Consider the following 15229-nt stretch of genomic DNA (forward strand, 5'->3'; position numbering starts at 1 on the left):
CGAGCTCCAACACGCCCCAGGAATGCGGCCCGGCACCGGGCAAGGGCCCTGCCAGCGGCAGGAGCTCGGCCCGGCCCAGCCTGCCCTTCCCACTCAGAAAAACTCGTCTTTGCAGTTCCACGCGCTCCCTCCCACCGCTGCTCCCCACTCCAGCGCCTGCCGGGCAGCAGGGACCCGGGCACCGGGGGAGCAGCCCCGGGATGCGGGAGCGCTCCTCGGGAAAGCCCAGCCCAGGCACGGGCGAGACCGGGGCGATGGGAACGCACAGGTCTGCAGCCTGCACGGCCCCAGCTCCCCAGAGCCTCCTGGGGTGCCCCAGCTCCCACCCCGGCCGCCTCGCTGCCAGGAGGAGCCCCCAGCCCCAGGTACACACTGTCCTACCCGGTGTGGTTAGGGGAGAGCAGCTCCTCTTGGACCCTGTGGGACGCGGCTCAGGCTCCCCGTGCCCACGGCCGGCAGCAGGAAGCCCGTGAACTTTGAGCAGCATTCGCTGGAACTGGGGCCAACGCCCCACGGAGCCGGAGCCGGGATGGAGGAACAGGAGCAGGTCCTGCCCCTGCTGCCAGCAGAGCCACCCAGCCCGGCCTGGTTCAGAGGGGGACATCCCCCAGCACCCCTGGAGCTGCACATGTCTGATAGCCCCTCCCAGGACAGCAACACCTCAGCCAGGCCAGAGAATCATGGAATAGTTTGGGTTGGAAGAGAGCTTAAAGCTCCTCCAGCTCCAACCCCTGCCAAAGGCAGGGACCCCTTCACCTGGAGCAGCTGCTCCAAGCCCCTGAGTCCAACCTGGCCTTGAGCACTGCCAGGGATGGAGCAGCCACAGCTTCTCTGGGCACCCTGTGCCAGTGTTCCAACACCCCCATAGTGAAGAGCTTCTGCCTTACACCTAAATCTCCAGTTTCAGTTTGAACCCATCACCCCTTGTCCTATCCCTACAGTCCCTGATGAAGAGACCCTCTCCAGCATCCTTGTAGCCCCCTTCACACACTGGAAGCTGCTGAGGTCTCCACACAGCTTCTCTTCTCCAGGCTGAGCAGCCCCAGTGTTCTCAACCTAGGAGTACCAGGGGATTTATTCCTTGGGTTCACGTCCCTTCCCCAGCTTGACCAGACCTTTCCCTGTCTGTGCTGGAAAGCCAGTGGCCCCTGGCCTGGACAAGCACCCCACCGCGCCTGCTCTGCTGTGTGGTGCAGCCAGCCTGTGCACCCATGCCCTTATGAGCAGCACCTCCACAGCCCCAGAGCCACCCCAAGACACCAGGGCTCTGGTGACACAAAAGCAATCCTGCTTCCATCAGCCCCAACATGCGGGCAATGAACTGCCATCAGCCTGGGCCAAGTTCCCCACCCGCGCTGGCACAGGAACCTCTGCAGTGGGTGCAAGCTCTGCAGCACAGTCACTGTGGACCTGCAGGCTGGGGACAAGCTCTGGGACACACACTGCTTCTGTCACTGCCCTCCTGCAGGGCAGCTCATGTCCCTGGGCAGAGGGATGCGGACAGCCAAGACTCCACCTAGGCCAAGGCCCATGCGCACCAGGCATCCCACTGCAGCCTCCAACCTGTTGCTCTGGGCTGGAAGCAGCAGAGGGGGGAGCAGCTGGTTCAGGGTTCACCCATCCCAGCACCACGCCTGGCAGCTCATGCTCCTGAGTCACTAGATTGCCCCACACCCTGCAGCCACCTCCTCTGCCCCTCTGCACCACAGGGGCGGTTTTCCTGTGGGTCACACAAGGAAGCAGCAGCCTCCGCTTCCTCCACGGGAACTGGGGGCAGGAGCAGCACTGCAGGAGGACAAGGACCCGCTCCCACCCTGGAGCCCACAGCTGAGCTCACACAGACACTGAATGGGAATTACTCTTCAGGGCAGACCCTGTGTGCAGCGAGCAGGGGACAGGGTGAGCTGGGGGACAAGCACCCTGTGCTGAAGCAGCTCCAGCAGCACAGCACTGGCCTTCCCGGATGGAAAGAGGTGGATTAGCAACAAGCACAAGACAAGCAGGAGCCAGACAGACTCATGGCCCTGCTGCTGCTGGGAGTTTCCAGACAAGAACTGGCTCCAAGAACCACTTCCCCCCCCAGCAGCCTCCTCGATGACACGCAGCAGAGAGAAGGTTGTGGCCACCTTGGGGAAGTCGAGGACTTTGGTCGAGAGCTGGTAAATCCAGCCCCTTTCCAGCAGCATTCCTGCACTCCGGCCTCCTGCGCTGAGCCCACGTCACAGGCGGAGCTGCCTGATTCACCAACAGGTTTGGGCTTTGTCACCGCATCCAGGCAACACCTGCTGCCTTTTATGGACCAAAGCAGCTTTAGGTCCTGCTCCCCTGCCAGCAGGGCCAGGATGGGGCAACAGCCACTCTGCAAAGGGGGGTTTAGAGTCAGGGGAGAGCTCTGCATGGCCCTGCAGACAGCACCACTCAGCCTGGGACAGGGTCTTGTCATTGCCAGCAGTAAAAGAGAGACAGTTCTGAGGGGATGTTGGGAAGAGAAACCAAGAGATGGAGGCAGCCCTCTCCCCTGAGGTCACACACATTGCTAAGCCATTCTGAGAAGACAACAGCCTCCCAGGCATGGGCCAAGCCAGGCTATTATTTTCTAGGTGTCCTAAAACAAACCCCAGCACAGATACAATGGACCAAGGTCTTATCTCCACGCCAGAGGGTGGAGGAGGGAAGGGATGAGCGGTAACCCAGGGGGAGAGATGCCAGCTGCGGTCTGGGCTGGAGCATCGCCTGACTCCTAGCCCATCCTTCGGGAAGAGATGGCCTCGAGGGCTCCTCAACCACAAGGACTGGGGCCTGACCTCCATGTCGGAAGGGAGGAGGCTCAGCCCAGGCAGCCCCAGCACACTCCACTGAACCAGCTTTCATCCTCCCACCCCTCCTAGGAAGGCTCCGCGCCAGACTCCAGGCAAGGCTGCACATTGCAGTCCCTCCCACAGCAGAGTCCGGCCACAGCCCGTCCCGTGGAAGCACAACAGTCCTAAACCCTGCCTTTTTTTCTCTAAAGCACAGGACAGGCAGGAGACCCTGCCCCAGGGAGGTGCTGGGGCAGCATGGAGCAGGGAGGTCACCCTGGGCAGGACCAGCGACCACCTCTCTCTGGCTCTTCCCAGCACCCATAACCCTACACGGATGTGCTGCACACTCAGCATGTGCAGCCAGCCCTGACCCCACCTACCACGGGCAGGAGGTCCTCAGAGCAGGGAGACCAGGCTTGTGAATGGAGGCATCAAGCAGGAGCTGCAAGCCCCAAGGCCCTGGCCCCTGCAGAGCGGAGCTTCTCCTGCTCCGTGCAAAGCCCATGACAAGCCCGTTCTCAATCCCACCCCAAGAACTGGGCAGCAGAGTCCAGAAGCATCCGCACGGCACATGGGACAGCAGAACTGCAGTCAGACCCCCCCACACTCCCGTCCACTCACCAGCAGCTGGGCAGAAGCCAGCACAGGGCCGGGTGCCACAGCCCTGGTACAGCAACCTTCAGCCCCACCACGGGTTCCGTGCTGGGGAGGGCAGCCCAGGTAACACCCGGTGCTCCTGTCCTGCAGGCGCCATGCAGAGCCCAGGCCTTTGTGGAGAGGAGGCTCCTCCACGCCGCGCCCCGGGGGGAGCTCCATTGCCCCGGCTCGGAGCCCGCGGGCACAGCGGAGCCGCCCGCGCCTCGCACACGTCGGAACCCCTGAGCCCCCCAAGCTCCCACTCGTTCACCCCCAGCCGAGTCCCCTCGGGGGGAGCGTCCCCGTTGCAGGAGGCGACGCCGCAGAAGGGCACCGGCTCCGCACAAAGGGCTCCGGGGGGAGGCCGCCGAGCTGACAGCGCAGCCTGAGCCCGGGCCCGGGCCGGCAGGGTCGTGGCTCGCCTGGAAGCCTCCCGGCATCACCTGCCCGCCGCGGCCGGTTCTGAGCCCTGAGCTCTCTAAGGGCACGTACCCGGGAGGATGGGGGCGCCTGCTCCCCTCCCCGGCCACTCCAGCCCCTTCCCTGCCAGAACAAAGGCGCGGACCGAGCACACACCGGGAGACGAGCCCGTCCCGGGCGGGGCAGAGGCGAGCCCGGGCTGCCGAGACGGGGCTGCCCAGGAAGCAGAACCGGAGCCCAGCGCCGTGCCCGGCAGAGACCCGCGGCGGAGCCGAGCGCCGAGCCCCGCACAAAGGGAGCCGGGGGGGGGGCACCGGTGCCGGCCGCGGGAAGCTGGCACACGGGCTGCCTTTGTTCCGGGCAGGGCGGGCAGCGGAGGCGGCCGGCACCGGGCGGGGAGCGCGGCGGCCGCCTTTGTGTCCCCCCTTGAGCTGGGTCCCGCCAGCGCCCCCGCCAGGGCCGGGCACCGCCGCTCCGCTCCTGCCGGCCCTTGGGGCGCGGCGCCCCCTGGCTCAAGGCTCCCGGCGCCCACGGGACTCGGGGTCCGGCACCCACCGGGCCCGGCCCCCGCGGGAGGGCGCGCGGTGGGCGAGGACAGAGCCGGCCCCTCCCGCCGCGGGGGCACGCGGCTCCCGTCCCTGTCCCCGGGCAGCGGCGCGGCCCCGACAGCGGGGACTCACCGTGACCGCGCTCCGGTGCTGCTGGGGGCGGCCCCGACAGGGGGGACTCACCGTGACCGAGCTCCGGTGCCGCTGGGGGCGGCCCCGACAGCGGGGACTCACCGTGACCGCGCTCCGGTGCTGCTGGGGGCGGCCCCGACAGCGGGGACTCACCGTGACCGCGCTCCGGTGCTGCTGGGGGCGGCCCCGACAGGGGGGACTCACCGTGACCGGCTCCGGTGCTGCTGGAGGCGGCCCCGCCGCCCGGCCCGCGGGGATCGGTAGCGGAGCGCTGCGCTCGGCGGGGCTCGCGGCGGGTGCGGGCGGTGGCGGCGCGGGGCCGGGGCCGGGGCCGGGGCCGGGGCGGGCGGAGGGGTCGGGTCGGGCCGCGCCGCGCGCCGCTCCCGCACCTAAAATGGAAGTTGCTCCGGCGGGGCGGGGCCGACGCTCCGCCCCCTGACGTCAGCGCGCTCCGCGGCCCCGACCCGCCAATGGCGGCCGCGCCGGGGGCGGGAGGGGCAGCGCCCGAGAAGGGCGGGGGGGGGGGGGGGGGGTCTGTCCCCGGCGCGCTCCCGCTCGCGGTGCGCGCTCCCGGCAGGGGCTCCCCTGCAGGCACGGGGCCCGCCCGCGGGATCCTGCCCCCCCCCCGTGCCGCTGGAGCATCTTAGCCACGTGACGTCGCCCAGGGCTGCAGCCCCCCCCGGGGTCACGGCCCCCCCTGAGGCTCCGGGAGCCGCTGTGCTTGGAGCTCGTCCTGGGGCATCACCGCGAGGCCCCCACCGGCGCTTGGCACCGGGAGCTCGTTCCCGGTGGGCTCCGGCCCCGCGCCCCCACCGCTGCGTCCCTCGGGCTCCTTCACCCGAGCCGTGGGTGCGGGGCGCTCCTGGGGGGCGGGCCGTGACCCACAGACCCCTCGCGGGGGCCGAGCCGCGTGGCCGGCGCCAGCACCGGCAGCTCGGGGCAGGGCTGGCTCAGCTGCGGGGCTCAGCACCGCGGTCCCGGCACCTCTCGCAGCAGATGGGGAATGAGTCGCCGGTGCGGCTGAGGGGAAGGATTCGGCCACGGCAGCGAATCACGGGGGTAGAGCCCGGGGCAGGGAATTCAAACGGGAGGTTTAATAAATGCACTGGTCCAGGCAGGGAGCTGTGGCTCCAGCACCGGCAGCGCTCTGCGAGGCTGCAGCCCCGTCCCAGGGCTGCTGCTGCTCCATGCTGCGGGCTCACAGTCGAGGGACTTTCCCTGGGACTGGAGGAAGTGCTGAGGAGCCGGCCCCTTCCTGTCCATGCCCCTCACCTGGGAGAAGTCCGAGTCCCAGTCCCCCGGCAGCGGCAGTAGCCGCGGGCTGGTGGGATTCAGCACTGGGATAATCCTGCCGGATCCTGATGGCCAAGCTGTCAGTGAGACAAGAGAATAAGAGGTGGGGAAGGTTCTGGGTGGGGACAGGTGATGCTTGGGGTAAACACATTGCTGGTGAGGTGAGGAAGAGGTGGGGAACAGGCGACAGCAGCCTGTGAATGCCTAAAGGAGGTGATCCATCCCTGGCCAGGGCCTGCTACCCGTGGCAAAAAACCTACAAGTGGGACCCATGCACATGAAGGGCACACTCAAGGAGATGATGGGGGCCTGGGACCCCAAAATCCTCCCTGATCTGCAAACCAGCTCATTCAGGCTGAAGGCTGCAGAAGACAGGGAGAGCTGGCCTTTGCTCCTTAAGGGAAGGCTTCTCCATCCCATGGCAGGGAACCAATCCATCCCCATGCCTCCCCATTCTCACGGTCACCCAAAAGTCAGGCCACTCTTGGCCCTGTGCCTTTATTGAGAACCTCCCCTGGAGCACACAACCCTCAGCTTCCCTCTGCTGCTCTTCACCCACGCCAAGAGGAAGCTGGGTGCATCCCCTGAGCCCTGTGGACAAGGAGGCAGAAGCTGCCTGGCCTGGCAGACCCAGGGGTTTGTGAGCCCTCCAAAGGGGCAGCTCTCCCTCAGGGAAGTAGCAGCAGTGATGCTTTGTCCCTCCTGTCCCTGCACCCAGCACTGGTCCCTGCCAGGGTGGTTGGACATCAGCTTCCACAAACCTGTGGTCAACGTGGCTGAAACCAGTACAGAGCTGTGCTGGTGCAGAGGAACCAGCATGGGGCAGCCCCACATCGGCTCACAAAGAATTTCTTTAAAGTCCTTAAAGGTTGAGCAGGGTCCATCAACTCCAGCTCCTGGTTCAACCCTGCCCCAGTAGCCCCCAGAGCATCCAGCAAGGTATGCTTACCTGGGCTTACCTTTGAAACAGGCTGAGCCCTGACCCTCTGGGTCTACTCCCCCAGCAGCTGGTCCAGCTCTTGTTTGGATCTGAGTCTCATAGTGGAGCATCCGTCCCACGGCTTCCTGGGAAGAGATGTGGGACTGGCATGAGAAAAATGTGCCCTCTCTTACAAGAATTGTGTGTCACAACATCTTGCACATCCCCCTTCACCCTGCAGTGCTGCTGCTGCTGTACCCAGCTGTGGTGTCCATGGGACACGGCTGCCACCAGAGCAGAGCCACAGGAGCAGAGCCACCAGGACAGAGCGAGACTGTTTACTCTCTGGTGAACAGGGCAGGAGGAAGGGGCGGCTGCATTGTTCTAAATCAGGATAACGAGGCGCTTCCGCAGCCCCTTTCCTATGGGAATCCCAACAGGTTGTTGTCTTCCCCCTGTACAAGGGGAAGTGCGGCACCAGGGGATGGAACAACTCATGTCAGACAGCAGTGGGGAGGGAGGAGGGGAGCCTGGGTTGTGGAGCCTCCCGGTCCTCACTGCAGGCGTGGGGCAGTAAAGCAAGTCCACAGCCTGCCCTGACCCCCTCCTGCAGCAGCTCCACATCTCCTGCCTCCATCTGCCTTCAGAACCTTTCCCAGCCAGGGGCTCCTGCCTCCATCCTTCCCTTCTGTGGCAGCAAAGCACAAGGTACCTCCCAAGAATGGGAAAAGAGGCAGCTCCTGCCCTGCAATGCAGCAACAAAAGCAAGAGGGGACATTGCTGGGAGACCATCACAGCTGCAAGTGAGCCCCAAGGTGAGAATTTCCTTTCTCTTACAGAAATCAGCTCAGGATCTGTGGATTTGAGGGCTCGGGAGGTACAGGGAGGATATGACTTGTCCTGTGGGGAGGCCTCTTGCTACCAACTGCAGAGGCAGCCTGGAAAACCAGCACAGCTCCAGCCTGAGATCCCTTCCCTCCCCAGGGAATCCCACCAGGAGATAAACCCTGCCTGACATTCCCAGTCACTGAGTCACAAAGGGCTGTGCCCAGCCACCAGCCAAGGACAAAGCACAGCCTGAGCCTCGGGTCACCAGCTCGGAGCACCTGGGAGTGGACAGAAAGCATCAGCATTACACAGCAGCAGGAGCCACAGGCACATCCTCAGCCCTCAAACCCTGGCTGCAAACACAGGCCCTGGTGTGTAAAGAGGGACAGAGGACTGTTGTCCCACTGACCCTCTGCCATGGGTGGCTGCAGGCTGCAGGGCCACCTCTGCAGGACTTTGGGATCCCCCGTGGACCCAGGAGGCAGAGGAGTATCTGCCATGCTCCACCTGACAAGCACTTCCCATAGGCTGGGAGGTGGCATGGTGAGGCTGCCTCTGCCCTTCCAGGGACCTGTTTTGCACAGGGTGAGTGTAACCAATGTCTCTGGAGCAGAGGCCTCACCCCTCCTGTCATCTGCCAGCTCGAGAGCCCACAGGGCCTCCAGACCCCTGCGATCCAAGGAGGTGGCTGCAGTGACCGGCGCTCTGCTCCTCCTGCAGACAGGAGCTGCCGCTGGCCCCAAGCATGTCCAAGGGCATGGACAGACCTGGGTCACTTACCCTTTTATCACCCCTGCCTCTGGGGTGGCCATGGGAAAGAGGACACAAAGGGGAGGAGTTCAGTTGTGCTTTGGCATCCTCCGTGGGGTGGACAAGCAAATGTGGCTCCTTCCTCCACTGCCAGAGCGAGGTGAGCACCTCAGCCTCTGCTGCCAGCCCCTCCTGCCGACCAGTGCTCAGCCCTTTGCAGCAGGGCTGGGCAGGCATTGGGCACCTCAGCCTGGGCAGGAGGGAATGGCTGCTCCTCCCAGCTTCACTTCTGATCCCCACTCAAGATACTAACCCCCTGTTCCCTCCTCTGCTATGGCTGAGGCACCACACAAAGTGTTCCACCGCAGTGGGGGAGCCCGGATGCTGGCCATGTCCTAGAGCCAGTTGTGACTCTTCTGTGGGGCCGAGAAGGTCTCTGCAGCTGAAGGTGCTTCCCAGGGATGGGACCACAGGGACCAGGCAGGGTGGACGTGGACCTGCAGGGGGGTCATGAGGCTGGGGACTGATTCGGGCTCTGTCCAGGCAGGGCACTTGTTCAGCATCTGATCCATCTGCTCCTGAGGAGCTCAAGCTTTCCAAGCGGCAGTTTGTAATTCCAGAACACGGAGGGGCCGGGGGAGGAAACAGCTTCACTTTTCTGCTATTTTTATGAGCATATGATAGCACTTTGATACCAAATTACTGATTTTGCTGTGCCCCTTGGTATTTACAGCTGGGCTCCAAGCCATCCGAGGTCAGTGGAAAGGCTGCCACTAACCTCAGCAGCTGCTGGCCCAGACCCATCACCAGACTTGCTGCTTTCTCTGTTTGCATCCATTTTGCGCACAGCAAAACAAGAGGAAAAAGAAAAAACCACCAAAAAAAGCAGCCTCAGACGTGAAACGGGTGAAAACACATCTGCGACACCCAGAAACCTCGGGGGCTGAGACCATGTTTGAGCACTTTGTAGGCTCAAGATCCACGGTGTCACTGAACGCTCCTGTCCTGCCGCAGCTCCTGAGCCATCCGCTCACGCTGGTTGTTTGCAGGAACAGCCGATACCCGCGGGCATCGGGATTGCTGCAATTGTTGTCCCTGTGCACGGAGTGACTGACGCAGATGGGGCCACAATGGACGCTTTGTCCCACGACAGAACACTTCCGAGCCCAGTGGGCAGCACCATCCGCATGAGGGCCGGCTCCCGGAGCACAGGCCCTGCTCCCGGCCAGCGCCATGGAGACGCCGCTTCACGGCCACGAGGCCGCGGTCAAGCAGCACAGCATGGCCCAGGCCGGCTCCAGGCCCCTGGCGCTGCGCTGACCGGGGAGCACTCGGGTGCCCGGGCCGGGAGCCGCGGAGCTCTGCCCGACCCCGGCTCGGCCGCCCCCGGCCCGGGGGAAGCCATGGGGGAGGTCCCGGCCCCAGGCTCAGGCCCGGACCGGGTCAGCCCCGCGCCCGCACCGCCATGGGCACGCCCAGCCTCGCTCAGCGCTTCCCGCCTCAGCCCCCGCCGCGCCGCCATTGGCCGGCAGGGCGCGACGGGCGGGCGGGGTGAGCCAATGGCAGCGGCTGTTGCTGGGCGAGGCTGCGGGCGCGAGGCACGTGGGTGCTGTGAAGGAGGAGGAGCACGGGTCGCGGCCGCGTCCCTCCGGTTCTAGTCCCGGTTCTAGTCCCGGTTCTGGTCCCGGTTCTGGTCCCGGTTCTGGTCCCGGTCCCGGCCCTGGCCGCAGCGGCAGCTCCCCCCCCTGCCCGCAGGTACGCAGCGGGACGGGCGCGGGCTGGGGCGGTTCCTGTGTCCCGCGGCCGTGCCTCAGGCCGGGGCCTGGTCCCGAGCGCCCGCTCTGACCCCACAGCGGGTGCGTCCGGCGCCCTCTGGCGGCCGAGCCGTGGGCGCCGCGGGGGGGAGGCACCGGGCTCCTGCACCCCAGCCCTTCTGGCAGGGCCGAGCAGGGGAGGCGGGTGCTGAGCCCTGCGCCCATCTCCGCAGGGCACCCATGGGCTCTCCGTCAGCTGCCCCAAGGCTGCTCTACCGCAGCACCCGCCTGCTGCGCACCGCCTTCCAGCAGCTCCACCAGCAGCAGCAGCGCGACGATGTCTTCTGTGATGTGGTCCTGCAGGCCGAAGGTGAGTGGACAGCGCGGCCCATGGAAGCGCTGTGGTCTTTGGGGTACTGTAGGCAGGGTCCTGGCAACCCCCCCAGGAGCATCAGGGAGAGCAGGGTGGGCTGCAGAGCAGTGACAGCCGCTGTTCTTCACAGGTGAGGCGGTGGTGGCCCATTGCTGCGTCCTCTCCGTCTGCAGCCCCTTCTTCATGGAGCAGCTGGGCCGGGAGCTGACTCCCCGGGGCGGCAGGGTGGTCCTGGAGCTGGGAGGGCTGAAGATCGGGGCGCTGCGCAAGCTGGTGCGCTTCCTCTACACTGCCGAGCTGGATGCCACATGGGACGAGGTGCAGGAGGTGCTGGCAGCCGCGCGCCGCCTCCAGGTCACCGAGCTCGAGTCGCTGCAGCTCCAGGGGGGGCGCCTGGTGAGGCCAGGACCGAAGCGGCAGCTCAACCGCTCCTGCCTGCGCTCCAGCCAGCGCTGCTCCCGCCCGGCGGAGGCCGGCAGCGCTGCGCCCGGTGGTACAGGAATGCTCCCCCGGAGCACCGGTGTCTCCCCAGAAGAGAGTGCTGCTGCACCCCCCCTGCACTCTCCAGAGCCCATGCACCGCAGCCCCGTGCAGCGGGTGAAGCTGCGGAAGGTGAAGAGTGGGGGGTACTGGGAGGTGGTGCAGGAGAGGCAGCCCCCCAGCACCGTGGCCACAGGCAATAGAGGGGTGATGGACCCACAGCCCACCCTGGGTGCAAGTGCAGTGGGGCAGGCAGACAGGCACAGCACATGGGCGGCCTGGAAGAAGCAGGGCTGCGGGCTGGTGCCACCGGAGGACCCCACAGGTGATCCTGAGGAGGAAGAGGTGGATGTGGGGACGCTGGAGCTGTGCCTGCCCCCAGGCACTGTCTGCGTCTGTCCCTGCCCCTCGTCCGACTCTGATGAGGAGGTGGATGTTCTCACCTAGGGAGGGCAGCTCTGCTCCTTCTGCTGCCCTCACCCCTGCCCTTATGGTACTGAAATAAAGCATCAGAGCTTGCAGAGCAGCTGGGGGGCTTTACTGGGGAATGAGAAGGGGAAAAGAGGGATACAGGAAGGTAAAGTGGGATACAGGGGGAAAAGAGGGATGCAGGGGAGAAAAGGGGGTAGGCAGGGGGATGCGGGGAGAGCTGGGGGAGTCCAGTGGTGGCTGCTCACGGCAGAGCTGCAGCATCGGAGACAGGACTGGGGCTGGCAGTTGCCCCCCACTTGGTCTCGCCTCTTCATGGATGCTCCGCCGTGGGTGCCGATCCCAGCTTGGCTGCGGGGAGAGGGTGCTGAGTGTGTGATCCTTGTTGCCATCCCTGTGCTTCCCTGTGCCTGTGGTCACTCACCCAGCTGCCATCTCTAAGCTAAGCTGCTTTTCAGGGCTTCCACCACATCCTCTGGCTGGGGGAACTTGAGCTTGCGGGGAGGCCCCTTCCCAATGCCACTCCACAGCTCCACGGCTGGGGGAGCAAGGAGACAGGTCAGGGGTGCCGGGAACAGCCCCCCCCCGCCGCCCCCCTGTTCCCGGCACTCACTGCTGCCGTCCTCCTTCACCAGGGACACCTCGAAGCTGTTTCTCCGCGGCTGCCGGGGGTTGATGTCTACGGCGAGGTGTGCCACGGCCCCGCGCAGAGCCGCGCTCACTGCCGCCGCGTTGCGCCCGAACACACGTCAGCTCTTGCTGGGGGGACACGGGGGTCAGCACCTGGGAGGGCACCCCCGCTCCCTCCCCCGCGGCCCGGCTCACCAGTGCTCGATGACGACGCGGGGACCGGTGCCCCCGGGGCTGCCCTCGCCATGGCCGCGCCCTCGCTTCCGCGGGGCATCCGCCTGCTCCGGTGCCTCGGCCGCCGCCGGCTGCTGGGCCTTGCGCTTCCTCCCGCGAGGAGCCATCCTAGGGGAAGCGCGGCACCATGGGGCCGGGCAACGGGGGGTACCCGGGGTCCCGAGGAGCCTTCCACGGGAAGAGGGGGGGGGCCGGGGCCCACCGCTGGGGTAGAGGGGGATCCCCGGTAACCCCGCCCCGTGGGAGGGTGAGAAGGGGGATCCCAAGGACCCCGGCTCGGGGGAGCGGGGGGAGGGAGGGCCCCGGGGCTGCCGCCGCGAGAACGGGGCAGGCACGGGCGGGAGAGCTCCCGGGACCCGGTGGGGATGGGAAAGGGCTCCGGGGGCGCCCCGGGTCCCGCCGCGGCCCTACCGCTTCCTACCTGCGGCGCCGCGCTGACCGCGTGCACAGACCACGGGCCCCGCGCCGGGCTGCGCCACTCGGCGGAACCACCTCGGGAGGGAGGGGGGGGGGGGGGGATCGGAAGGAGCGGCCGGGGCCGAACGGCGCCCAGCGGGTCTGGGAACCGGGGAACCGGCCTCGGACCCCCACACCCGGCCCACGCCTGCGCAGGAGCCCCCAACCCTGGGCTCCTCAGCGGCCGCTGGCGGAACCCCGGTGCGAACCCCCCCAGCCCCACCGCCACGCACAGGCTCGGTGGTTCCGTCCGCGCTCCCGCCGTGAGGCCTGCGCCGCAGCGCCAACCAATCAGAGCGCGACGTGGTAGCGTCGGCCGCGCCCCCTCGGCAAGCCCCGCCCCCGGGAGCGGGCACGAGCACGGAGCGGACACACACACGGGCAGCGGCACGAACCGTTTATTGTCAGCGATGAGATGCGCGTTAACCGGGCGGGGTCTGCCCCGCGGCCCCGGGAGCTCCCTGCACGGCAAGTGGCGGCAGGCCCAGCCCCGGGACTGGTGCCACCAGGGTGGCATGAGGAGGCGATGGGTGACAGCACAGTGCAGCCTCTACTTGTCCTTCTTGGTCTCACCATCGGGGTGCCCGGTGGGTGCCTGCCCCCCGGGGGGCTCCTCCTCCCGCGGCTTTGCCTGCTTCTTGGCCTTCTGGTAGAGCTCATTGAGGTTGAACTCCCGGATCACATTCTCCTGTGGCCGAGAGGCAGCGCTGGCATGCCCAGGGCTTCCCTGCCCCCTCAAGGGCTGCCAAGCCCCATCCTGTCCCAGAAGTGAGGGCCTGAGGCACATCCCACCCACCTCAGAGAAGGTCCAGGACACGGCCCGGCCCTTCTTATCGATCTGTGGCCGGCGCATGGTCTCTGTCCCGCCCTGGAAGAGGATGAGGGTGGGCAGCTGCTTGGTGAGGGGCGAGGTGCTGACCTTGTACCTGCAGCAGGGAGAGGCCAACAGTGACCCCCAGGCAGGTGGGGGGCTCCCGGGGACTCTGTCCCAGCACTGGCCCTGCCACCCATACCTGGTGCTGACGTCCGTGTACCGGCCAACATCCACCTTCCCGAAGTGCAGCCCTGAGCAGTTGTACCTAGGGAGGATTGGGACACGTGGCTGTGAGTGCTCTGTGAGTGTCACAGGAGCCCCGGCCCCACCACTTGCTAGGGCCCCACAGGCACCACGCACTTAAGAGAGAGGTCAGCAAAGATGGGGGCGAATGACTGGCACTCGCTGGACCAGTTGGCGAAGAACTCAACGATCCAGGTCACCCGCTTGTCCCGGTCCAGCTCCTCCTACCACGGGGACACAGGGCTCAGCGGGGGGGCAGGCAGAGCTCCCTGCACCACGGGGAGGGGATACTCACATCTATGGTCTTGTCACTGAAATACTTGATGTACTCAGGGCCCATGTAGAGCGGGGGCTTGCAGGTCATCAGGAACACTGCAACGACAGAGCCCTGAGCCCCCTGCAGTGCCTGGAAAGGCCAGACAGGGTTTGGGATGAGGTTCCTCCCTCCCCAGAGCAGCCTGGGGAGCCAAGGCAGAGCAAGCCATGGGTCAGGTACTTCCCTTCCCCATTAAGGTGCTTCCTGAGCTCCCCCTTGTCCACAGGGCTCCTGACAACCGCAGCCTTCCCTGTACTGAAAGGCACAAGCCAACCCCGCAGCAAGAGGGAGCTCCAGCCCTTCCAGACCGGTGTTGTAGAGGACAAGCAGGAACAGTGGGTGCTGAGGGCCTGGGGGCACCACTGCTGCCCCCATGCTATGGGACCTCCCCCCCCCCCGCAGGTCTCACCGATGCAGAGTGTGAGATAGAGCAGACCCATCCGGATGTCGAGGCGGAAGAAGAGGATGGCATTTGCTACCTTGCTGAACATGAAAATGTTCCCAATGTGCTGCTCCACCGTGACTGGGAAAAGGAGAAAGAAACAGACCATGGGGCCAGATCTGACCAGGAGCTGGGGAGGTTGGGAGTGGGGACCAGATGTGGTCCTCCGGAACCCAAGCACCCCCCGCCCCCCGGGCACAGGCCCCGGCTCACTGGAGCGTCGGTTCTTCATCATGACGATGGCGCTGAGGAACATGAGGATCTCCACCTCGCGCTGGGACAGGAGAGCCGCCGTGAGCGGGAGGCGCCCTCAGGCCGCAGCGGCCGCAGAGCCCGGGAGTGGCCGCCCACAGCCGCAGGTGAGCAGCTCCCCCCCCGCAGGGCACAGGGATGGAGCCCCGCTGGCCCCGCCCGCCGCCTGCCTCCCCCTGCACCGACGGACACCGCTCCCCCCACCAGAGCCGGGGCGTCTCTATGGGGCTGCTCGCCCGCAGCCGCCGGGCCGGGCCGGGCCGGGCCGCGCCGCCTCACCCAGTCAAAGTCACAGGGGTTCCCATCCTCGCGCTGCGAGGGCAGCCCGCGGCAGAGCGGCGGCAGCTTCCGCACGAGCAGGAAGGAGGCGGCGAGCAGCGCGGACAGAGGGTAGTACGGGCGGGTGAGCCAGCGGCACAGCGCGGGCACGGCCGACAGCAGCGCCAGCACCGGCGCCACCACCGCCATCTTGCCCGGCC

The 15229-nt window shown here is 66.4% G+C and overlaps 4 protein-coding genes across 10 annotated transcripts in view; 1 reads left to right on the forward strand and 3 right to left on the reverse strand.

Annotated features, from left to right (window-relative positions):
* Window positions 1–4841, reverse strand: part of CTNND1 (catenin delta 1) — a 28209-nt gene extending 23368 nt beyond the window's left edge. Inside the window, exon 1 of one of the 5 annotated variants that reach the window (XM_034061471.1) lies at window positions 4742–4841. The gene's annotated coding sequence lies outside the window, so the exon portion shown is untranslated. Of the gene's footprint in view, window positions 1–381; window positions 567–4537; window positions 4627–4741 lie in introns of those variants that run through there. The other 4 variants (XM_034061472.1, XM_034061473.1, XM_034061474.1 and 1 more) reach the window with 4 other exon arrangements.
* A 5089-nt stretch (window positions 4842–9930) lies between these two features.
* BTBD18 (BTB domain containing 18) lies at window positions 9931–11455 on the forward strand. 2 transcript variants are annotated; one of them, XM_034061557.1, is made up of 3 exons: window positions 9931–10082; window positions 10315–10451; window positions 10585–11455. In XM_034061557.1, exons 2-3 carry the CDS (start codon window positions 10322–10324, stop codon window positions 11379–11381), a joined length of 927 nt encoding a protein of 308 aa, XP_033917448.1. In that variant the 5' UTR covers window positions 9931–10082; window positions 10315–10321; the 3' UTR covers window positions 11382–11455. The 2 variants fall into 2 exon arrangements, with proteins under 2 accessions (XP_033917448.1, XP_033917449.1); XM_034061558.1 differs by lacking the exon at window positions 9931–10082 and having other exon boundaries at window positions 10354–10451; window positions 10628–11455.
* SELENOH (selenoprotein H) lies at window positions 11451–12732 on the reverse strand. Its single transcript, XM_034061592.1, has 5 exons — window positions 12649–12732; window positions 12189–12335; window positions 11977–12122; window positions 11788–11901; window positions 11451–11714 (listed from the first exon to the last, which is right to left on the reverse strand). Exons 2-4 carry the CDS (start codon window positions 12332–12334, stop codon window positions 11801–11803), a joined length of 393 nt encoding a protein of 130 aa, XP_033917483.1. The 5' UTR covers window position 12335; window positions 12649–12732; the 3' UTR covers window positions 11451–11714; window positions 11788–11800.
* Window positions 12733–13063: 331 nt separating this feature from the next.
* On the reverse strand, window positions 13064–15219 carry TMX2 (thioredoxin related transmembrane protein 2). 2 transcript variants are annotated; one of them, XM_034061547.1, is made up of 8 exons: window positions 15030–15219; window positions 14712–14772; window positions 14466–14579; window positions 14036–14112; window positions 13858–13964; window positions 13697–13762; window positions 13480–13609; window positions 13234–13371 (listed from the first exon to the last, which is right to left on the reverse strand). In XM_034061547.1, the coding sequence occupies exons 1-8, from the start codon at window positions 15216–15218 to the stop codon at window positions 13234–13236; spliced, it is 882 nt and encodes a 293-aa protein (XP_033917438.1). In that variant the 5' UTR covers window position 15219. The 2 variants fall into 2 exon arrangements, with proteins under 2 accessions (XP_033917437.1, XP_033917438.1); XM_034061546.1 differs by having other exon boundaries at window positions 13064–13371; window positions 13480–13762.
* Between the last annotated feature and the right edge of the window lie 10 nt (window positions 15220–15229).

The sequence above is a fragment of the Melopsittacus undulatus genome, chromosome 4, assembly GCF_012275295.1.
Source record: "Melopsittacus undulatus isolate bMelUnd1 chromosome 4, bMelUnd1.mat.Z, whole genome shotgun sequence".
Lineage (NCBI taxonomy): Eukaryota > Metazoa > Chordata > Aves > Psittaciformes > Psittaculidae > Melopsittacus > Melopsittacus undulatus.

Excerpts from the sequence above, each read along its gene's own strand:
- BTBD18 (XM_034061557.1), top strand. The coding sequence starts at position 10,322 with ATGGGCTCTCCGTCAGCTGCCCCAAGGCTGCTCTACCGCAGCACCCGC. Across the intron at positions 10,452-10,584 it reads TGTGGTCCTGCAGGCCGAAG|GTGAGGCGGTGGTGGCCCAT; the intron begins GTGAGTGGACAG and ends TGTTCTTCACAG.
- TMX2 (XM_034061546.1), bottom strand. The coding sequence starts at position 15,218 with ATGGCGGTGGTGGCGCCGGTGCTGGCGCTGCTGTCGGCCGTGCCCGCG. Across the intron at positions 14,580-14,711 it reads GATGAAGAACCGACGCTCCA|TCACGGTGGAGCAGCACATT; the intron begins GTGAGCCGGGGC and ends TCCTTTTCCCAG. Across the intron at positions 13,965-14,035 it reads TCAGTGACAAGACCATAGAT|GAGGAGCTGGACCGGGACAA; the intron begins GTGAGTATCCCC and ends TCCCCGTGGTAG.